Source organism: Bombina bombina, chromosome 2 (assembly GCF_027579735.1).
Source record: "Bombina bombina isolate aBomBom1 chromosome 2, aBomBom1.pri, whole genome shotgun sequence".
NCBI classification, from domain to species: Eukaryota; Metazoa; Chordata; class Amphibia; order Anura; family Bombinatoridae; genus Bombina; species Bombina bombina.
In genome coordinates this window covers 1068224692-1068249132 of record NC_069500.1, presented here as the reverse complement: position 1 = coordinate 1068249132, position 24441 = coordinate 1068224692, and the positions used below count along the sequence as shown (strand labels likewise).

Below are 24441 nucleotides of genomic sequence, written 5' to 3'. Positions count from 1 at the left end.
GATAGATGCTCTGGCGGTTCCTTGGGATTTTGGTCTAGCATACCAGTTTCTTCCATTTGCGCTCCTTCCACTAGTTATTGCTCGTATCAAACAGGAGAGAGCATCAGTAATTCTAATAACTCCTGCATGGCCTCGCAGACCTAGTGAAGCTGTCATCTCAGCCACCTTGGAGGTTGCCTCTAAATGAAGGACCTTCTAACTTAGGGTACATTCCTCCATCCAAATCACGTTTCTCTGACTGCTTGGAGATTGAATGCTTAGCTCTGCCTAAGCATGGATTTTCTGAATCGGTCATTGAGACCCTGATCCAGGCTTGCAAGCCTGTTACTCAAAAAAATTACCATAAGGTATGGCGTAAATACCTTCATTGATGTGAATCTAAGAGCTACTCTTGGAGTAGGGTCAGGATTCCTAGAATCTTGTCTTTTCTCCAGGTAAATCTGGAGAAAGGGTTGTCAGTCAGTTCTCTGAAATGTCAGATTTCTGCATTATCTATTTTGTTACACAAGCGTCTGGCGGATGTGCCAGATGTTCAATCTTTTTGTCAGACCCTGGTCAGAATCAAGCCTGTGTTTAAACCTGTTGCTCCTCCTTGGAGCCTTAATCTTGTTCTTAAAGTTTTGCAGCAGGCTCCGTTTGATCCAATGCATTCCATAGATATTAAGTTGCTATCTTGGAAGGTTTTGTTTCTTATTGCTATCTCTTCTGCTCTGAGAGTTTCGGAACTCTCGACTTTGCAGTGTGATTCGCCTTTCCTTATCTTTCATGCGGATAGGGAGGTTCTTTGTACATAATTGGGGTTTCTTCCTAAAGTGGTTTAAGATAGAAATATTAATCAGGAGATTGTTGTTCCTTCTCTCTGTCCCAATCCTTTTCTCATAAAGAACGTCTGTTGCACAACTTGGATGTTGTGCATGCTCCAAAATTCTACCTTCATGCGACTAAGGATTTTCGCCAGTCTTCTGCCCTGTTTGTTTCTCAGGAAAGCTTAAGGGTCAAAAGGCTACTGCTACTTCTCTGTCCCTCTGGTTGAGAAGTATAATTCTTTTTGCTTATGAGACTGCTGGACAGAAGCCTCCTGAGAGAATTACAGCTCATTCCACTAGGGCTGTCTCCTCTTCTTCGGCTTTCAAAAATGAAGCTTCTGTGGAACAGATTTGCAAGGCTGCAACTTGGTCCTCTCTGCATACTTTTTCCAAATTTGATACTTTTGCCTCGGCTGAGGCCTCTTTTGGGAGAAAAGTTCTTCAAGCGGTGGTGCCTTCTGTTTAGGTCTGCCTGTCTTGTTCTCCCTCCCTGTTCATTCTGTGTCCTCTAGCTTGGGTATTGATTCCCACTATTAATTGAATGACTTTGTGGACTCTCCATAGCTTAGGAAAGAAAACAAAATTTATGCTCACCTGATAAATTTCTTTCTTTCCGGATATGGAGTCCACGACCCCACCCTTTATTAAAGGGACACTCAATCAAAATTAAACTTCCATTATTCAGATAGAGCATGCAATTTTAAACAACTTTCCAATTTACTTCCATTAACAAAATGTGCACAGTCTTTTTATATTTAAACTTTTTGAATCACCAGCTACTACTGAGCATGTGCAAGAATAAGCGTGTATGCATTTGTGAATGGCTGATTGTTATCACATGGTATGTGAATGCATTTGTGATTGGCTGATGACTGTCACATGGTACAGTGGGAGTGGAAAAAGACATATCTTTTAAAATTATCAGAAAAAAAATCTACTACTCATTTGAAGTTTAGACTAAGTGCTATTGCATTGTTTTGTTATCTTGTATTTGTTGATTATGCAAATCTACTGTGTTGACTGGTCCTTTAAGACAGTTATTTTTTACTAAACCTCAGGCACCTCTACACCTTTGTGTTATTCCTTTTCCATTTCCCCCTTTGGTCGAATGACTGGGGATTATGGGTAGGGGAGTGACACTTAACAGCTTTGCTGTGGTGCTCTTGGCCTCCTCCTGCTGGCCAGGAGTGATATTCCCATAGTATCTCAAGATTACAAAATAGAATTCAAAACTTTCCCTCCCAGGGGCAGATTTCACCTCTCAAAATTATCTACAGACCAGGTAAAAAGAGAGGCATTCTTGAACTGCGTTCAGGACCTTTCCTCCCTGGGAGTGATTGTTCCAGTTCCAGTAAGGGAACATGGTCTAGGATTCTATTCAAATCTGTTTGTGGTGCCCAAAAAAGAGGGACCTTTTTGACCCTTTTTAGACCTAAATTGCCTCAACAAGTTTCTCAGGGTACCGTCCTTCAAAATGGAAACCATTCGTTCTATTCTTCCTTTGGTCCTAGAGGGTCTGTTCATGATGACCATAGACCTGAAGGACACGTATCTTCATATTCCCATCCACATAGATCACACATTCCTGAGATTTACCTTTCTAGACAAACACTTTCAGTTTGTGGCTGTTCCATTTGGCCTTGCCACAGCTCCCAGAATTTTCTCAAAGGTTCTGGGGGCTCTCTTGGCAGGGATCAGGTCTCGGGGAATTGTAGTGGGGCCCTACCTGGATGACATATTGGTTCAGGCTCCATCTTTTCAACATGCAAACTCTCATACCGAGATCTTGTTGTCTTTTCTATGTTCCCGTGGTTGGAAAGTGAATCTGGAAAAGAGTTCCCTCAGGACTGCTAGGCTGGGGAGCAGTCTGGGACTCGTTAAAGGCGCAGGGACTATTGACTCGGGAGGAGTCGGGTCTCCCAATAAACATCTTGGAATTGAGAGCTATTTACAATGCTCTGATGGCTTGGCCTCAATTGTCCTTAGCCCAGTTTATCAAGTTTCAGTCAGACAACATCACCTCAGTGGCTTACATCAACCACCAGGGAGGAACTCAGAGTTCCTTAGCCATGAAGGAGGTGGCACTGATTATTCAGTGGGTGGAAGCTCACAATTGTTGTCTATCTGCCATCCACATTCCTGGAGTGGACAACTGGGAAGCGGATTTCCTGAGCAGACAGACATTTCATCCCAGGGAGTGGGCTCTCCATCCAAAGGTATTCTCCAGGTTAACCCTCAAATGGGGGGTGCCGGAGTTAGATTTGATGGCGTCTCGGCAGAACCCCAAGCTTACAAGGTACGGTTCAGTCAAGGTCAAGAGATCCTCAGGCCGCTCTGATAGATGCTCTGGCGGTTCCTTGGGATTTTGGTCTAGCATACCAGTTTCGTCCATTTGCGCTCCTTCCACTAGTTATTGCTCGTATCAAATAGGAGAGAGCATCGGTAATTCTAATAACTCCTGCATGGCCTCGCAGGATCTGGTATGCAGACCTAGTGAAGCTGTCATCTCAGCCACCTTGGAGGTTGCCTCTAAATGAAGGACCTTCTAACTTAGGGTACATTCCTCCATCCAAATCTCGTTTCTCTGACTGCTTGGAGATTGAACGCTTAGCTCTGCCTAAGCATGGATTTTCTGAATCGGTCATTGAGACCCTGATCCAGGCTTGCAAGCCTGTTACTCAAAAAAATTACCATAAGGTATGGCGTAAATACCTTCATTGATGTGAAGAGCTACTCTTGGAGTAGGGTCAGAATTCCTAGAATCTTGTCTTTTCTCCAGGTAAATCTGGAGAAAGGGTTGTCAGTCAGTTCTCTGAAATGTCAGATTTCTGCATTATCTATTTTGTTACACAAGCATCTGGCGGATGTGCCAGATGTTCAATCTTTTTGTCAGACCCTGGTCAGAATCAAGCCTGTGTTTAAACCTGTTGCTCCTCCTTGGAGCCTTAATCTTGTTCTTAAAGTTTTGCAGCAGGCTCCGTTTGATCCAATGCATTCCATAGATATTAAGTTGCTATCTTGGAAGGTTTTGTTTCTTATTGCTATCTCTTCTGCTCTGAGAGTTTCGGAACTCTCGACTTTGCAGTGTGATTCGCCTTTCCTAATCTTTCATGCGGATAGGGAGGTTCTTTGTACTAAATTGGGGTTTCTTCCTAAAGTGGTTTAAGATAGAAATATTAATCAGGAGATTGTTGTTCCTTCTCTCTGTCCCAATCCTTTTTCTCATAAAGAACGTCTGTTGCACAACTTGGATGTTGTGCATGCTCCAAAATTCTACCTTCATGCGACTAAGGATTTTCGCCAGTCTTCTGCCCTGTTTGTTTCTCAGGAAAGCTTAAGGGTCAAAAGGCTACTGCTACTTCTCTGTCCCTCTGGTTGAGAATTATAATTCTTTTTGCTTATGAGACTGCTGGACAGAAGCCTCCTGAGAGAATTACAGCTCATTCCACTAGGGCTGTGTCTCCTCTTCTTCGGCTTTCAAAAATGAAACTTCTGTGGAACAGATTTGCAAGGCTGCAACTTGGTCCTCTCTGCATACTTTTTCCAAATTTGATACTTTTGCCTCGGCTGAGGCCTCTTTTGGGAGAAAAGTTCTTCAAGCGGTGGTGCCTTCTGTTTAGGTCTTCCTGTCTTGTTCTCCCTTCCTGTTCATTCTGTGTCCTCTAGCTTGGGTATTGATTCCCACTATTAATTGAATGACTTTGTGAACTCTCCATATCTTAGGAAAGAAAACAAAATTTATGCTCACCTGATAAATTTCTTTCTTTCCGGATATGGAGTCCACGACCCCACCCTTTATTAAAGGGACACTCAATCAAAATTAAACTTCCATTATTCAGATAGAGCATGCAATTTTAAACAACTTTCCAATTTACTTCCATTAACAAAATGTGCACAGTCTTTTTATATTTAAACTTTTTGAATCACCAGCTACTACTGAGCATGTGCAAGAATAAGCGTGTATGCATTTGTGAATGGCTGATTGTTATCACATGGTATGTGAATGCATTTGTGATTGGCTGATGACTGTCACATGGTACAGTGGGAGTGGAAAAAGACATATCTTTTAAAATTATCAGAAAAAAAATCTACTACTCATTTGAAGTTTAGACTAAGTGCTATTGCATTGTTTTGTTATCTTGTATTTGTTGATTATGCAAATCTACTGTGTTGACTGGTCCTTTAAGACAGTTATTTTTTACTAAACCTCAGGCACCTCTACACCTTTGTGTTATTCCTTTTCCATTTCCCCCTTTGGTCGAATGACTGGGGATTATGGGTAGGGGAGTGACACTTAACAGCTTTGCTGTGGTGCTCTTGGCCTCCTCCTGCTGGCCAGGAGTGATATTCCCATTAGTAATTGAATGACGTTGTAGACTCTCCATTTCCGGAAATAAATAAATTTATCAGGTAAGCATAAATTTTGTTTTTATTCTACTTTTGTTTGCTTAAAATATAGAGATGCCACTGGGTACAAGTGGTGAGGAAGTGCTTTTGGGTAATTACCTAGGTTCTGAGTATCGGCCCTCTTCCTTGATCCAGATGCATTCTGATTAGTTACATTATCAATTATATAATCTATTGAGTTGCATTGTGCTTGTTTTTCATTGGCTGTGGCTTACACACACATATCACATCTTTTCTTATTATGTATTTTCTGTTGTTTTCCATATTTTATAATTTAAGAAATAACATCATTAGATGTATTTAGATTAAAATAAAATACATTTTAGCTTACGTATGTGGGGTTTTTATCTTTTTTTTAGCTGTTGAAATTATGAGATTTTGTGCTTCAATTTAAACATATCTTGTTTGTCAGACCTTGAGTTACAAAGTGAATGAGATCAACCAGCCCAGACTGAAAAGGTAAAATCAGCTCTATTTTTAAATGATAAGTTCTCATTAGCTAGAGCTTGCCATGTTATTACTATCAACCCTGCAAATCTATATGTTTAACCCCTGTGTGTTGGTTATACACATAGGTTTGCAGGGTTGATAGTGATAAAGTAACTAATGAAAACCTGTCACTTTTCACTATGATGCCTCTTTCACACATACTTGTGTATGAAAAATAAATTATTGATGACACAAGGTAAAAACCATAACCAAAAGCTGCCCAGTTTAGTGTTTGACCAACAGTTTGTGTTACTGCCAACCAAATAGGTACATTTATTGAATTATATATTACTGGCAGCCAAGGGGTAAAATGACTGCTTAGTTGTGAAAAAGTATATATGGTAGGATGAAAAGTGTGGACCAGGTAAAGCTTTTGTGGGCAGGGCATTGTGTGACCCCCACAGACTATCATGCCCATTCATCTTCAGATTGTCCAGTATTTTTGTGGAGGGTACTTGGGAATATGTTTACATTGGTTTGTGTACTGTGCTAAAATACATCATTCTTACTGTTTGTGACAAATACTTCAATATAATAATTGTTTAAACTGCTTAGGTGCCGCATGTCATGGTGACCTCACAGAAAAGCTAAAGCTGCTGTACAGGATGCACACGTTACCTTGTGAGTATCAGCTTCCTTCATTCCATAGACTACATCATAACCTATCACAATAAATTCTACCCTCCCTCCCAGCAATAAAGAAATTTGTCATTTGAGGATATTTAATGTAGATCATGTGTTAGCTATTTTGGGTGCAATATTTAAATGTTTGTAAAATGTTTAGTGCCATCTTTTAATATCTGCCTAATAAAGATTTGTTATTATGTTTTACAAATGTGATGTACGTGTTATGCAGTTTATTAGACAATGAGTAAGCAGAATGGGATCCTTCTAATTCATAGCTACAGTGACATATTATGTAAAATATTGTGTTTGTTCACTTTATTCTTCACTATATTCTGCAATATTTTGTTTTAATGCACCTGGTAATTTTTTTTATTATATATTTGTATTCGATCGTTAAAGCTAATGTTCTTGTCAAGCTTCCTCAATGTCTCCCAGTACACTATGTATGTTTTAATTTCTATTAAATAAAACCACGCAGGGTGAGCAATAACAATAATGAGTGCTCTGTTAGTTTATCATTTGGCTGAAAATAACGATGATGCAAACACATTCAGAAATAGTAAAAAAATTGTACAGTAATTGCAAGTGATATGTTGTAAACGACAAATAAAACTAAAAATATATATAGAATTGTTTTGATATATTCCCAGAAAGCAATTCCAAGGAGGTTGGCGCATAAGTGATATTAAAGAGACATACGTGAATGTGAATGGTAAATTATCTGCCCCACTTTTTTCTTTTATCCAATTATTTAGATCTTTCTCTGGATCAAGAGGAGCCAGATTCTGCTTTTGAGGCTACACAGTACTTTTTTGAAGATATCACTCCAGAGTGTAGTCAAGGTATTTTGTTTGCACTAAACACTGTTGTATCATATTTAGTGAGTTTGTCGGTTTTCACCTGTAAAGCACTTTGCATATATTACGCACTAAACACACTAGGAACTATATGTACGATTAGGAGGAAAATATTCAGGGGAAACAGTATATACATTATGACTGACTGCTTTTCTATGATTCATAAATAAATTGTTCTTGGGATGAACACACTGTTATAAATAAACAAAAGTTCCAAAAAGATGACAGCAGGATAAAGTCCAAAGCACAGGGGGTGAAATGTTACATAGCTTGACCGGTTTTGGTCTTCTGATCATAATCATTTGCCATTACTAAACAGTTGTTAGTTGGTATGACAGAAATCTATTTGATATTACAAACGGAAGGGAGAACAAGGCAGTCATCAAAAACAGGAATGATAATCAAAAGAGTTTAGGTTTAAAAATGAGGTATAATGCATATAGGGCTCGATTACAAGTGGAGCACTAATTTATCACGCACCCGCAAATGGGCAAATTTGCCCAATTGCAGGCGCGCAATATATAACTAGCTCAGATCATTACCCCTACCCTGCATGCCCGATGTCTTGGGGTCACACTTGACTCAGACCTTTTCTTTCACTCCTCACATTCAGTCCTTGGCTAAAGCCTTCCACGTCTCTAAAATTAGACATTTCCTTACACAAGACACAACTAAGATTTTAATCCACTCTCTCATCCTTTCCCGCCTCGACTACTGCAACTCCATCCTCTCTGGTCTCCCTTGCTGCCGCCTAGCTCCTTTACAATCCATAATAAATGCCTCTGCATCTGCTGCACCTCTCTGCCAATCCCTTCACTGGCTTCCTCTTGCATCCAGGATTAAACACAAAATCCTCACTCTGACATATAAAGCCCTCAACTGCACTGCTCCCCCCTACATTTCAAACCTTGTCTCCAAATACTCTCCCTCCCGTCCCCTTTGCTCTACTCACAATCTCCTACTCTCCTCTCTTGTTACTTCCTCACATTCCCATTTACAGGACTTCTCCAGACTGACTCCCATCATGTGGAACTCCCTGCCTCGCTCTACAAGACTCTCCCTTAGTTTTATCAGCTTCAAGCGCTCCCTAAAGACTCTACTATTCAGGGATGCATACAACGTACACTAACCTTTCCTAACTCCATTGCTTTCCCCTTGAACCCCTTAGAATGTAAGCCTATGAGTCCAGCTGTTTGTAGATTGCCTTCATAAGAGCCAACTACAACAGTGTAACTCTTTGCGGGGCCTTCTACCCACTTGATCCCTATAAATGTTATCTTGTATACCTCCTATGTTTATAGTGCTTCGGAATCTGTTGGCGCTCTACAAATGCCTGATAATAATAAAATAATAATAATAGATCTCTGGTTAATTTTCTAAAAGTGCCCAAATTGCCCTCAAAATAGAGGGTATTATAGTTTTTGTATTTTAAAAAATTGTAGCATTATTTTAAAATAAAAAACAACTGCACTATGCAGTTTTAAGGGGTTAAAGTTGGCGGGTGTGGGGTGTTAGTAAAAGAAACGGCACTGAAAGTGCCTTTACATTGCGGTCTGTGTGTTCCCTGTAAATATATACAGGGAGTGCAGAATTATTAGGCAAGTTGTATTTTTGAGGATTAATTTTATTATTGAACAACAACCATGTTCTCAATGAACCCAAAAAAACTCATTAATATCAAAGCTGAATAGTTTTGGAAGTAGTTTTTAGTTTGTTTTTAGTTATAGCTATTTTAGGGGGATATCTGTGTGTGCAGGTGACTATTACTGTGCATAATTATTAGGCAACTTAACAAAAAACAAATATATAGCCATTTCAATTATTTATTTTTACCAGTGAAACCAATATAACATCTCAACATTCACAAATATACATTTCTGACATTCAAAAACAAAACAAAAACAAATCAGTGACCAATATAGCCACCTTTCTTTGCAAGGACACTCAAAACTTGATGATGGACCACAGGTTCTCAATGGGGTTCAGATCAGATGAACAAGGAGGCCATGTCATTAGATTTTCTTCTTTTATACCCTTTCTTGCCAGCCACGCTGTGGAGTACTTGGACGCGTGTGATGGAGCATTGTCCTGCATGAAAATCATGTTTTTCTTGAAGGATGCAGACTTCTTCCTGTACCACTGCTTGAAGAAGGTGTCTTCCAGAAACTGGCAGTAGGACTGGGAGTTGAGCTTGACTCCATCCTCAACCCGAAAAGGCCCCACAAGCTCATCTTTGATGATACCAGCCCAAACCAGTACTCCACCTCCACCTTGCTGGCGTCTGAGTCGGACTGGAGCTCTCTGCCCTTTACCAATCCAGCCACGGGCCCATCCATCTGGCCCATCAAGACTCACTCTCATTTCATCAGTCCATAAAACCTTAGAAAAATCAGTCTTGAGATATTTCTTGGCCCAGTCTTGACGTTTCAGCTTGTGTGTCTTGTTCAGTGGTGGTCGTCTTTCAGCCTTTCTTACCTTGGCCGTGTCTCTGAGTATTGCACACCTTGTGCTTTTGGGCACTCCAGTGATGTTGCAGCTCTGAAATATGGCCAAACTGGTGGAAAGTGGCATCTTGGCAGCTGCACGCTTGACTTTTCTCAGTTCATGGGCAGTTATTTTGCGCCTTGGTTTTTCCACACGCTTCTTGCGACCCTGTTGACTATTTTGAATGAAACGCTTGATTGTTCGATGATCACGCTTCAGAAGCTTTGCAATTTTAAGAGTGCTGCATCCCTCTGCAAGATATCTCACTATTTTTGACTTTTCTGAGCCTGCCAAGTCCTTCTTTTGACCCATTTTGCCAAAGGAAAGGAAGTTGCCTAATAATTATGCACACCTGATATAGGGTGTTGATGTCATTAGACCACACCCCTTCTCATTACAGAGATGCACATCACCTAATATGCTTAATTGGTAGTAGGCTTTCGAGCCTATACAGCTTGGAGTAAGACAACATGCATAAAGAGGATGATGTGATCAAAATACTAATTTGCCTAATAATTCTGCACTCCCTGTATGTATATATCCTTATATACATATATATTTATTTTTTAATATATGTATATACACATATTAGCACATAAATATATATGTATATAATCATAAACATATATTTTTAACATGTCTGACGGCATGAGAATAAGGCTCCCTTTGGAGCCTATGGAAGCCTGCTCTCGTGAGCGCATTGCTTCCTAGCAATTCGAACGCAATCTCACATTTGCATTGCGCTCAACATTAGCGTGCGCTAGTATTACTCATTGGAATGCTAATATCGCTTTCTTGAAAGCGATATTTAGTGCTCCACTTGTAATCTGGCCCATAGTTATCTAGAGCAGCTACTTATTTAGAATGGAACTATCAATTGTATGGCAGCAATGTATTAGCTAAGGTTAGCCTGTATTTATTAATACGTGATTGTTGTTGCTTTTTAATCTATCAGATTCGATAAATGTAGCATAAACAAGATTATACATTTATCACAGTATCTATTGTAAACAACGAAAAACAAAGTTCATAACTGAAAAGGCAAAATGCATTCTAAGGTGTGACCTCTAGAGGGTGTAAAGAACACTGTGTGAATGAGTAGTGATGTGCTGATTCTGTACCATCATTCATCACTGCATTGCAAAAGATCAGCAAGTAAAATGCATCTTAAAAATATTTTAAACTGCAATTGTGTTGCCAATAGTTGCATTAGTTTGCAGTCTACAGTTATTTACTATTTCCTATACTGTGGCGAATAAGGGATAGATGTAAATGACCACCTGTATATATCAAGCAATCACTGTGCAGTGTGTAGGGTAGCCAGAGATGTGAGTTCCATGGAATGCATTTCAGCCTCTCTGGGGGCAGTGGAAAAACTAAAATTTTCAGATTTTAATGACATAAAAACTGGATAAAGTAAATCATTGAATTGAAAAATTTTTGCACTGTATATAATTAAAGGGACATGAAACCCAAACATTTTCTTTCATGATTTAGGTAGAACTTACAATTTTAAACAACTTTCTAGTTTACTTCTATTATCAAATTTGCTTCCGTCTCTAGGTATTATTTGTTGAAGGAGCAGCAATGCACTACTGGTTTCTAACTGAACACATGGGTGAGCCAATGACAATCGGTATATACATGCAGCCACCAATCAGCAGCTAGAACCTAGGTTCTTTGCTTCTCCTAAGCTTACCTAGATTAACCTTTCAGCAAAGGATAACAAGAGAAGAAAGCAAATTAAATAATAGAAGTAAATTGGAAAGTTGTTTAAAATTGTATGATCTGTCCAAATCATGAATGTTTAATTATGACTTTACTGTCCCTTTAAATACTTCATAAATGGTACGTATAATAGAATATTCAAAGCATAAATTAGACTGAGAAAAATATGTAGATGATATTGAAGAAATATGTATAAATATTTAGTTTCTATAAAGTAATGGGCTCCCCAATGTTGATACTGAGTTCTCCCTTATCTCAAGGGATAGATATAAAAGAGTTACAAAAGTGTGCAAACCATGGTATGCAGAATATAACAAGAGTGTAAGACAAGTACAGGCTTTTGAATCCAGGATAACTAAGTTACAACATGACAGTGCTTATTACTTTGTAGAAAAGGGAACAAAATAAATAAGGAAACTATATTGCAAGTATGTTTTTTTTTGTTTGTTTTGTTTTTACCACATGTAATTATACATAACTAGACTACATAACTAAACAGTCTCAAAGGGGTCAATTTATCAAGCTCTAAAGACCGCTGCTTCATAACCTGTCTGCCTGCTCTGAGGCGGCGGACAGAAATTAACCCGATCGAATACGATCCGGTTGATTGACACCTGCTACTAGCGGCCGATTGGCCGCGAATCTGCTGGGGGTGGCATTGCACCAGCAGTTCACAAGAACTGCTGGTGCAATGATAAATGCAGACAGCGTATGCTGTCGGCATTTATTGATGTGCAGCGGACATAATACGCTACATCGTATCATGTCCGCTCGGCCACAGGAATAACGCTACATCGTATCATGTCCGCTCGGCCACAGGAATAAATTGACCCCAAAGTCTTTAATGTCCCTTTAAGCAGTTTATGGAGAATCAATTTGGGCTAATGTTCCTTTAATTATCAGCTTGCTTGGGGCTCTTAAACCAGAACCAACCGTTGTGTCTCCTATCTAATAATGCCATCAACGGCACCAAGTGATTGTGCTACCATGAAAATCCTAATGAACCAATCCATCAAAAAGATTTAAATAGCATATATGTGTGTACATGCACTGGGTGTGGTACTTTAAGGTGCACATGCACTGGTGAGATGTTTAGTGACAAAATGAGAAAACACTTGGTCACTTTTATTAACGTGCCTGGTAGAATCACAATGTGGAGCACATTATCATAGTTAGAGATGAGATGTCTGTCATTGTGATTTCATACTTTTAAGGTGGATGAAAATAGCTAAAACATTTTTATTTTTTTTAAATAGTTTTTTATTGAGGAACAATAAAAAAAATTTAACAGTGAGAACAAAACATAAGTGTAGAAGTTACACAATTTGAACAATCGTACAACACAAAATCTGTTAGAGCATAAGATTTTTGTAACATCATAGAATAGTTATATTAGTAACTATGGCATACTATATAGACATAAGACACTGTTTGTTAAGAGATGGAAGTATGTACACATACATTATTTCCTCATTTTACTTTTTGTACATAAATTAGATACATTCTTGTGTGAGAGAATATAGAGTCAAACATTAAACTTGTATCTTAGACTCTGAACAACCAGCGCGCCCTGGATAGATTGATCGTCTCCTCATATTGGGTTCAAATCCTGCTTGACACAGTGTATAGTTCATCATTCAAGATTAGTGAGTTTATTAATTTAGTTAAAAGTGACGTGTTTATGTAGAAGAGTGTTAAGTGCTCGGGCCTTTAAGGGTAATACACAGGGGAAAAAAAAAGGGGGAACGGGACTGCAGGGAAAGAAAGGGAGGAGAGGGGAGAGGAGAAGGAAAGAGAGAAAAAAAAAAAAAAGGGGGGGGAGGGGGAGTTTCTGCAGATGAAGTTCAAGTAAGTGATCGTGTACTGTATGATTCCCTAATGTCTACAAGGTCTGTGCCTCACTCCATTTATTCCAAATCTCTAGGTAGAGTTCTAATTTGTTAAGATGTCTGAATGCAAACTCCTCCATCTGTCTAATATGGTCAATTATGGCGATTATTTTTTTTGGGTGAAGGAGATGAGGCTTGTTTCCAGTCCCTGGCAATAGCCAGCTTAGTAGCCATCAGGACGTAAAGGGTAAGGTGTTTGTCAGTATCAGACATAGGTGGAAGCTGGTGATGTAGGAGGCCCACTGAAGGGGTTGGGCTCAGTGATATGTCTAGCGACCTGAGAACATCAAATGCAAATCCCCAGGCACCCCTAATTATAGGGCAATCCCACCAAATGTGAACCTGCGTGCCCAAGCGACCGCAGTTTCGCCAACATAGGGGGGAGGTCTTTCGATAATATTTATTCAGTGTGACCGGCACGAGGTGCCACCTGGTGGTTATCTTATAATAAAGCTCCCATAAGGTTGCGCTATGTAAGATTTTCTTAGCGCTGATGAGCTCCTTAAGCCATATTGTGATCTCAATGTTAATTTTAAGTTCCTTTTCCCAGGCTTTGTACTGACTATGTTTATTTGGTTTTATGGGCGCCACCAATAGATTATAGTGGAAAGAGAGAGAACCTTTGAGTAGCTTGCCCAGATTCCATCTTTGTTCCCATCTAGTGAGAGGTCTTGTGGGTTGCCCCGAAAGTCCCCAAGCCCTGAGGATGCTCGCTAGCCTAATAAATTCAAAGTTCAGATATGATGGTATGGAGAGCCCAGCCTTGACCTCTTCAAATGACAAGAGGGAGTCCTTTTTATATAAAGATGTGATAGGTTCATTAGCAGCCTCAGACCAATTGCCTACATGCGTCTCCGGCATAGAAATCAAGATAGTTCGTATCCTATAAAGAGGAGAGGGGTGTGGGGCAATAGATTCCATATTTTTTCTGGTATCCCAGTGTAGCAGGGTGTTCAAAATAAGAGGATGTTCAATCCGCAAAGTTTTACGGACATGTACTGGAATCCAAGGAAGGTCAGAAAGCAGAACAACTCCAGGGAGAAGGGACTGCTCTACTTGATACCATCTAGGCTGGTCAACCTTTAGGCTCCAACACATAAGATGAGAGAGACGTGCGGCATCATTATATATCAGAACACTAGGGTAGGCTAGTCCTCCTCTATCTAAAGGTTGTTGAATCGTCGTGGTGGCGATTCTGGGTCTTCCACCTTTCCAGACGTATCTTGAGATTAGACTCTGAAGTTTATTGAGTATAGGTCTCAGGACCGTCAAATTTATGCACCTAAAGAGGTACGTGATTTTAGGAAGAAGCAACATTTTGACCACAGCAATCCGCCCTGTCCACGAGAATTCTCTGAATTCCCAGCTTTCAAGAAGCCTCCTGAACTCAGGAATGCGGTCAGTAAAATTTTTCTGGATCATGATTTCGGGGTTTGGACTCAGGTGAATACCCAGATGTTTGACAGAGGTATCAGACCAATGGAAGTCATAATTTCTTTGTAGGAATAAAATGTGTAGTACTTCCGTTTTAGAGTAGTTCAATTTATAAAAACTACATTTAGAGAATATATCCAGACATTTAAAGACAGCTGACAGAGATGAGGATGGGGATGTGAGTAGTAGGGTAACGTCGTCTGCAAATAACGCAATCTTGTGGGTTGAACCCCCAAAATCAACCCCCAGAATGTCGGGATCATCTCTTATCAACTGAGCCAAAGGCTCGATAGCCAATGCGAATAGCATCGGAGACAGCGGACAACCCTGCCTGGTTCCATTCAGGATGGCAAACGGGGCTGACTGGAAACCCACTCCGCTAATCCTTGCAGTGGGAACTGAGTATAGGACCTTGATTGCCCTAATAAAATAGCTAAAACATTTTAATGAACAGAATAATGTGAATTACAAAGTGGAGAATTTAAATTTTGGAAACTCCTAAATTTTTGAGCTAAACATTCATTTTTTAAGAGCAATATGTATGAATCCCCAAATCAGTGCACTGAATGCATAAACACCTCATTCGTTTTAAGGAGTAATCAATGCTTAGTTTGTTTTTGGATAAGTCGCTTTTGATAAGAAAGACTGTGTATTAAATCAACCCAGCAGTCTATGCAGAGTATTTTTTTAAAATAAATTAATTATGAATTCTTGTCGCCTCCTTTTTTATGTTTAATAAAATGAGAAAGAATATTGTTGCACTTCTTTTTATTGTGTTAAGCATTTTGACTATGTTCATAGTTTAAAACTATTCATAGTTTAAAATAGAAAAATTAATTTTGATGACAGATAAGAACCAAAGGCACCTAGTTCATATGATAGCCTTATACTTATCCCAAGAAAACACTACTAAGTAACAGTACAAGAGACTACTACCTGCAGCCCCCATGGAGTCCTAAAGCAAAATGAGTCACTCATCTAGGAATTATTTTTGGTGGGTGGCCCTAGAAGCTTTGTATACATAATGTGTAATTTTGTATATTTGTCTCCAGAAGGAAATTATTTTCAAACTGAATAGCCATAAGTACTTGTATTCTTTACATTGTATAAAATGTTATAGTCATTTGATGTACTTCATTGTCTCTCTAAGTTACTTTATTTACGTAATTCTTCAGACAAAAATCAGACGTTGCTATGTATAACTCGTCTGTCAACCGAGAATATATGTGTCACAGTTGATTAGAGTATATTAAACTTTGTGTTAACTATATTTCTTTCTTGTTTTCATTTTTTTTTTAGGTAAAAAGACGAATCAGGACAATCGTAATTACCTTCGTATATGGGCACGAGAAAACAAGTCTAAACAAAAAGCTGCACAAGAACTGCCAAAGCTAAATCAGGTATTATTGGATTGAGCTTCATCTTAAAAATGTTTGAAGTATTTGAACTAGTATTTGTTTTATTTAGTTATTAATTTGTAGGAAACCTGTTATAGAGCACTTATGTTAAAAATTTGATTATCTTGTCATCTTTTGCTTTACAGAATCTAGCTTACTAATACTAATTTAGTCATATAAATAATATCTAGTACAGTCCCAGAATTATTTATTCAAATATTTACTAACAATTGCACTCGGTTCCTTATACACAGCATGTGCTCCATTGTCTATTAATTGATCAGTCGCTAACATCAATACTATTAACTTATTGGAGCCTATGTGCCATTGTTCACATGCCCTCTGCTAAGCACATTTTCAATACTGTGTGCTCTTTGTCTTAAAATATTAGTTTCAGTATTTTTTCTTTGAGGTAGCTAAATTTTAGTTTTGTATATCCCTTACAATGGCAAAATTAATTTCAAATTTGAGTGACATTTTTATTTAGTTTGTGCTTATATAAAAAATGTAAATTATTGTGCTGTATCTGCAAAACCAAACTACCTCTGGATCACTGGTTCAAATCATGGCAATCTTAAATGATGCCAACATTACAGCAGATATTGAATTTATGATTTTTAAATCATTAAAGGTACAGATTAATCTACAATTTTTTCTCTACAAATGTAATTTGTTCCCAATGATTCATTTCCATCTTAATATGAGGAGAGTCCACGGCTTCATTCCTTACTTGTGGGAATACAGAACCTGGCCACCAGCAGGAGGCAAAAACACCCCAGCCAAAGGCTTAAATACTTCCCCAACTCCCCTCATCCCCCAGTCATTCTTTTGAAATATAATAATGGATAGGGGAGGACAGAGTATAAGTCAACAGGAAACCGATATACAGTATTATTAAAAATTAATGCACATAAATCTTACTATATCTAACTCTGTATTACCTGCCACAGATGCAGAGCAGAGGATAGAACACAACTAACAGAGTAATTGTAATAGAGTATACAATTGTATATAGTTTGCTCTCATCTATGTATGCAATCAAAGACTCTGTCCTTAAGGGTCAAAATAGGATATTTGAGTTATAAATATCAAACATTCATACTATAATCTTTATTATCAAAAGAGAAAATAAAAAATTCCACACATACAATAGCTTAAGCTAACATTAAAAACACAAAATCCTGTGGTTGAGTTAAATTATCATTAGAAAGTTGAAACTCAGGTTAAATATATTCAAATATCAAAGGTCTGAAGCAACCCTTACAATCCGAGGGCAGTTATTATGTTATCATTACTTAAACTAATATAAGCTTCAAAGCAGGTTATGGAAGGAGTTCAACAATTAACTAATATTAAACTTGATTATATATTGAAATATTACAGGTTGTTTGGCCAGTCACTCAACGGACTCAACCAATGAGATGAGCCATCCCTAGATTGTGGACTATTCGTCGTAGCTGATGTCATTTATGGGTGGATACCTATTGGATAACGTATGGTTCATTCATTCTATTGGATGATCATGTTTACTAGCTGTCAGACATAATGTCAATCCAAATAGAGCCGGTACTTTACTATATTGTAGTTCGATAATCCAAATATTAATTCTCTGGTTTAAGTGGAAGTGACATATGTCCCACCGATATTACTTGTATATTGACATTGAATTTACCGGTTATTGTCAGTGATAGAACATTTGCGTGATTATGACGTACATACATATAGATGGTATAGAATATTGCAGCCGTTAGAATGAATGTTTAGATTGTACATTCGTGTATGATCTGTGGATTTTTAAATACTATCATTATTTAGTATTTTATCATGGATATACACACCCTTCTTATATTGTTTTGCTCTGATTTATTATCTACACAAAATATTAAACACATAAGAGCATAGTAAGTTATTAATAACAAGTATTGTCATTGCTCAGTCACTAAACTGCATGTCAGAGATTTGTAAAAGGTATTGATGACAGGTATCATTACTGCCAACTTGTTACTCTGTATATTAAAAATTTATATAGGGTGTTGATGACAGTTATAACAACTACCCAGTCATTAATCTGTATAACAGATTATTACAATGGGTTGTGATTCCATATTAATGTTTCCAATAGTGCTTATGTCTTTTATTTAATGTTTGTGGAAAATTCAATACTATCTAAATCAGGATTTGGACACAATGTACCCACTATAAGAAATGTTACAGGTTGTTTGGCCAGTTAATCAACGGACTCAACCAATGAGATGAGCCATCCCTAGATTGTGGACTGATCGTCATAGCTGATGTCATTTATGGGCGGATACTTATTGAATAACATGTGGTTCATTCATTATATTGAATGATCATGTTTACTAGTTGTCAGATATAATGTCATTTCAAATAGAGCCGGCACTTTACTATATTGTAGTTCAATAATCCAAACATTAATTCTCTGGTTTAAGTGAAAATGACATATGTCCCACAGATATTACTTGTATATTGACATTGAATTTACCGGTTATTATCAGTGATAGAACATTTGTGTGATTATGCCGTACATACGTATAAATGGTATACAATTTCTTCTGTTAAGTGTGATCAGTCCACGGGTCATCATTACTTCTGGGATATTACTCCTCCCCAACAGGAAGTGCAAGAGGATTCACCCAGCAGAGCTGCATATAGCTCCTCCCCTCTACGTCACTCCCAGTCATTCTCTTGCACCCAACGACTAGATAGGATGTGTGAGAGGACTATGGTGATTATACTTAGTTTTATATCTTCAATCAAAAGTTTGTTATTTTAAAATAGCACCGGAGTGTGTTATTACCTCTCTGGCAGAGTTTGAAGAAGAATCTACCAGAGTTTTGCTATGATTTTAGCCGGAGTAGTTAAGATCATATTGCTGTTCTCGGCCATCTGAGGAGTGAGGTAAACTTCAGATCAGGGGACAGCGGGCAGATGAATCTGCATAGAGGTATGTAGCAGTTTTTATTTTCTGACAATGGAATTGATGAGAAAATCCTGCCATACCGATATAATGTCATGTATGTATACTTTACACTTCAGTATTCTGGGGAATGGTACTTCACTAGAATTACACTGTAAGAAATACATAAAGCTGTTTAATAACTAGAGATTATGTTTAACGTTTTTGCTGGAATGTAAAATCGTTTTCATTTGCTGAGGTACTGTGTGAATAAATGTTTGGGCACTATTTTTCCACTTGGCAGTTGCTTAATCTGTTTTTCTGACAGTTTCTGTTCTCCCTCACTGCTGTGTGTGAGGGGGAGGGGCCGTTTTTTGGCGCTTTTTCTATGCATCAAATATTTCAGTCAGCAACTCATTGTATTCCCTGCATGATCCGGTTCATCTCTACAGAGCTCAGGGGTCTTCAAAACTTATTTTGAGGGAGGTAATTTCTCTCAGCAGAGCTGTGAGAATTATAGTTTGACTGAGATAAAAAACGTTTATTCTGTAATTTGTTTCCTGCTTTCAGAATTTGTTATCTTTGCTAATGGGATTAAACCTTTGCTAAAGTTGTGTTGTTTACAAGGATTGAGGCTATAACTGTTTCAATTTATTAATTTTCAACTGTCATAGATCTTCTGTGCTTCTTAAAGGCACAGTACATTTTAATATTATTCTAATTGAATTGTATTTCCAAGTTGCAAGTTTATTTGCTAGTGTGTTAAACATGTCTGATTCAGAGGATGATACCTGTGTCATTTGTTGCAATGCCAAAGTGGAGCCCAATAGAAATTTATGTACTAACTGTATTGATGCTACTTTAAATAAAAGTCAATCTGTACAAATTGAACAAATTTCACCAAACAACGAGGGGAGAGTTATGCCGACTAACTCGCCTCACGTGTCAGTACCTACATCTCCCGCTCAGAGGGAGGTGCGTGATATTGTAGCGCCGAGTACATCTGGGCGGCCATTACAAATCACATTACAGGATATGGCTACTGTTATGACTGAGGTTTTGGCTAAATTACCAGAACTAAGAGGTAAGCGTGATCACTCTGGGGTGAGAACAGAGTGCGCTGATAATATTAGGGCCATGTCAGACACTGCGTCACAGGTGGCAGAACATGAGGACGGAGAACTTCATTCTGTGGGTGACGGTTCTGATCCAAACAGACTGGATTCAGATATTTCAAATTTTAAATTTAAACTGGAAAACCTCCGTGTATTACTAGGGGAGGTGTTAGCGGCTCTGAATGATTGTAACACAGTTTCAATACCAGAGAAAATGTGTAGGTTGGATAAATATTTTGCGGTACCGGCGAGTACTGAGGTTTTTCCTATACCTAAGAGACTTACTGAAATTGTTACTAAGGAGTGGGATAGACCCGGTGTGCCGTTCTCACCCCCTCCGATATTTAGAAAAATGTTTCCAATAGACGACACCACAAGGGACTTATGGCAAACTGTCCCTAAGGTGGAGGGAGCAGTTTCTACCTTAGCTAAGCGTACCACTATCCCGGTGGAGGATAGCTGTGCTTTTTCAGATCCAATGGATAAAAAGTTAGAGGGTTACCTTAAGAAAATGTTTGTTCAACAAGGTTTTATATTGCAACCCCTTGCATGCATTGCGCCGATCACGGCTGCAGCGGCATTCTGGATTGAGTCTCTGGAAGAGAACATTGGTTCAGCTACTCTGGACGACATTACGGACAGGCTTAGAGTCCTTAAACTAGCTAATTCATTCATTTCGGAGGCCGTAGTACATCTTACTAAACTTACGGCGAAGAATTCAGGATTCGCCATTCAGGCACGCAGGGCGCTGTGGCTAAAATCCTGGTCAGCTGATGTTACTTCTAAGTCTAAATTGCTTAATATACCTTTCAAAGGGCAGACCTTATTCGGGCCCGGGTTGAAAGAGATTATCGCTGACATTACAGGAGGTAAAGGCCATGCCCTGCCTCAGGACAAAGCCAAAGCCAAGACTAGACAGTCTAATTTTCGTTCCTTTCGTAATTTCAAAGCAGGAGCAGCATCAACTTCCTCTGCACCAAAACAGGAAGGAGCTGTTGCTCGCTACAGACAAGGCTGGAAACCTAACCAGTCCTGGAACAAGGGCAAGCAGACTAGGAAACCTGCTGCTGCCCCTAAAACAGCATGAATTGAGGGCCCCCGATCCGGGATCGGATCTAGTGGGGGGCAGACTTTCTCTCTTCACCCAGGCTTGGGCAAGAGATGTTCAGGATCCCTGGGCGCTAGAGATAATATCTCAGGGATACCTTCTGGACTTCAAATACTCTCCTCCAAGAGAGAGATTTCATCTGTCAAGATTGTCAACAATCCAGACAAAGAAAGAGGCGTTTCTACGCTGCGTACAAGAGCTCTTGTTAATGGGAGTAATCCATCCAGTTCCACGATCGGAACAGGGACAGGGGTTTTACTCAAATCTGTTTGTGGTTCCCAAAAAAGAGGGAACTTTCAGACCAATCCTGGACTTAAAGATCCTAAACAAATTCCTAAGAGTTCCATCGTTCAAGATGGAGACTATTCGGACAATTTTACCTATGATCCAAGAGGGTCAATACATGACCACTGTAGATTTAAAGGATGCTTACCTTCACATACCGATTCACAAAGATCATTATCGGTACCTAAGGTTTGCCTTCCTAGACAGGCATTACCAGTTTGTGGCTCTTCCATTCGGATTGGCTACAGCTCCAAGAATCTTCACAAAGGTTCTGGGTGCTCTTCTGGCGGTACTAAGACCGCGGGGAATCTCGGTAGCTCCATACCTAGACGACATTCTGATACAAGCTTCAAGCTTTCAAACTGCCAAGTCTCATACAGAGTTAGTGCTGGCATTTCTAAGGTCACATGGATGGAAGGTGAACGAAAAGAAAAGTTCACTCGTTCCACTCACAAGAGTTCCCTTCCTGGGGACTCTTATAGATTCTGTAGAAATGAAGATTTACCTGACAGAGGACAGGCTAACAAGACTTCAAAGTGCTTGCCGCACCCTTCATTCCATTCAACACCCGTCAGTGGCTCAATGCATGGAGGTAATCGGCTTAATGGTAGCGGCAATGGACATAGTACCCTTTGCACGCTTACACCTCAGACCACTGCAACTGTGCATGCTAAGTCAGTGGAATGGGGATTACTCAGACTTATCCCCTTCTCTGAATCTGGATCAAGAGACCAGAAATTCTCTTCTATGGTGGCTTTCTCGGCCACATCTGTCCAGGGGGATGCCATTCAGCAGACCAGACTGGACAATTGTAACAACAGACGCCAGCCTTCTAGGTTGGGGTGCCGTCTGGAATTCTCTGAAGGCTCAGGGACAATGGAGTCAGGAGGAGAGTCTCCTGCCAATAAACATTCTGGAATTGAGAGCAGTTCTCAATGCCCTCCTGGCTTGGCCCCAGTTGACAACTCGGGGGTTCATCAGGTTTCAGTCGGACAACATCACGACTGTAGCTTACATCAACCATCAGGGAGGGACAAGAAGCTCCCTAGCTATGATGGAAGTATCAAAGATAATTTGCTGGGCAGAGTCTCACTCTTGCCACCTGTCAGCAATCCACATCCTGGGAGTGGAGAACTGGGAGGCGGATTTCTTAAGTCGTCAGACTTTTCATCCGGGGGAGTGGGAACTTCATCCGGAGGTCTTTGCCCAAATACTTCGACGTTGGGGCAAACCAGAGATAGATCTCATGGCGTCTCGACAGAACGCCAAGCTTCCTCGTTACGGGTCCAGATCCAGGGATCCAGGAGCAGTCCTGATAGATGCTCTGACAGCACCTTGGGACTTCAGGATGGCTTACGTGTTTCCACCCTTCCCGTTGCTTCCTCGATTGATTGCCAGAATCAAACAAGAGAGAGCATCAGTGATTCTAATAGCACCTGCGTGGCCACGCAGGACTTGGTATGCAGACCTGGTGGACATGTCATCCTGTCCACCTTGGTCTCTACCTCTGAAACAGGACCTTCTGATACAGGGTCCCTTCAAACATCAAAATCTAACTTCTCTGAAGCTGACTGCTTGGAAATTGAACGCTTGATTTTATCAAGACGTGGATTTTCTGAGTCAGTTATTGATACCTTAATACAGGCTAGGAAACCTGTTACCAGAAAGATTTACCATAAGATATGGCATAAATACCTATATTGGTGTGAATCCAAATGTTACTCTTGGAGTAAGGTTAGGATTCCTAGGATATTGTCTTTTCTACAAGAAGGTTTAGAAAAGGGTTTATCTGCTAGTTCATTAAAGGGACAGATCTCAGCTCTGTCCATTCTGTTACACAAACGTCTGTCAGAAGTTCCTGACGTCCAGGCTTTTTGTCAGGCTTTGGCCAGAATTAAGCCTGTGTTTAAAACTGTTGCTCCACCATGGAGTTTAAACCTTGTTCTTAATGTTTTACAGGGCGTTCCGTTTGAACCCCTTCATTCCATTGATATAAAGTTGTTATCTTGGAAAGTTCTATTTTTAATGGCTATTTCCTCGGCTCGAAGAGTCTCTGAATTATCAGCCTTACATTGTGATTCTCCTTATTTGATTTTTCATTCGGATAAGGTAGTCCTGCGTACTAAACCTGGGTTCTTACCTAAGGTAGTTACTAACAGGAATATCAATCAAGAGATTGTTGTTCCTTCTTTATGCCCAAATCCTTCTTCAAAGAAGGAACGTCTACTGCACAACCTGGATGTAGTCCGTGCTCTAAAATTTTACTTACAGGCAACTAAGGAATTTCGACAAACGTCTTCTCTGTTTGTCATTTACTCTGGGCAGAGGAGAGGTCAAAAAGCTTCCGCTACCTCTCTTTCTTTTTGGCTTCGTAGCATAATTCGTTTAGCTTATGAGACTGCTGGACAGCAGCCTCCTGAAAGAATTACAGCTCATTCTACTAGAGCTGTGGCTTCCACTTGGGCCTTCAAGAATGAGGCCTCTGTTGAACAGATTTGCAAGGCTGCAACTTGGTCTTCGCTTCATACTTTTTCCAAATTTTACAAATTTGACACTTTTGCTTCATCGGAGGCTATTTTTGGGAGAAAGGTTCTTCAGGCAGTGGTTCCTTCTGTATAAAGAGCCTGCCTATCCCTCCCGTCATCCGTGTACTTTTGCTTTGGTATTGGTATCCCAGAAGTAATGATGACCCGTGGACTGATCACACTTAACAGAAGAAAACATAATTTATGCTTACCTGATAAATTCCTTTCTTCTGTAGTGTGATCAGTCCACGGCCCGCCCTGTTTTTAAGGCAGGTAAATATTTTTTAATTTATACTCCAGTCACCACTTCACCCTTGGCTTTTCCTTTCTCGTTGGTCCTTGGTCGAATGACTGGGAGTGACGTAGAGGGGAG

General features: G+C 39.5%; 1 protein-coding gene across 1 annotated transcript in view; it reads left to right on the top strand.

Annotated features, from left to right (window-relative positions):
- Positions 1-24441, top strand: part of TBC1D9 (TBC1 domain family member 9) — a 512458-nt gene that overhangs the window by 415432 nt on the left and 72585 nt on the right. Inside the window, exons 17-19 of the mRNA XM_053703695.1 lie at positions 6258-6323; positions 7085-7171; positions 16021-16121. Of these exons, the coding sequence (XP_053559670.1) occupies positions 6258-6323; positions 7085-7171; positions 16021-16121 (254 nt within the window). The remainder of the gene's footprint in view (positions 1-6257; positions 6324-7084; positions 7172-16020; positions 16122-24441) is intronic.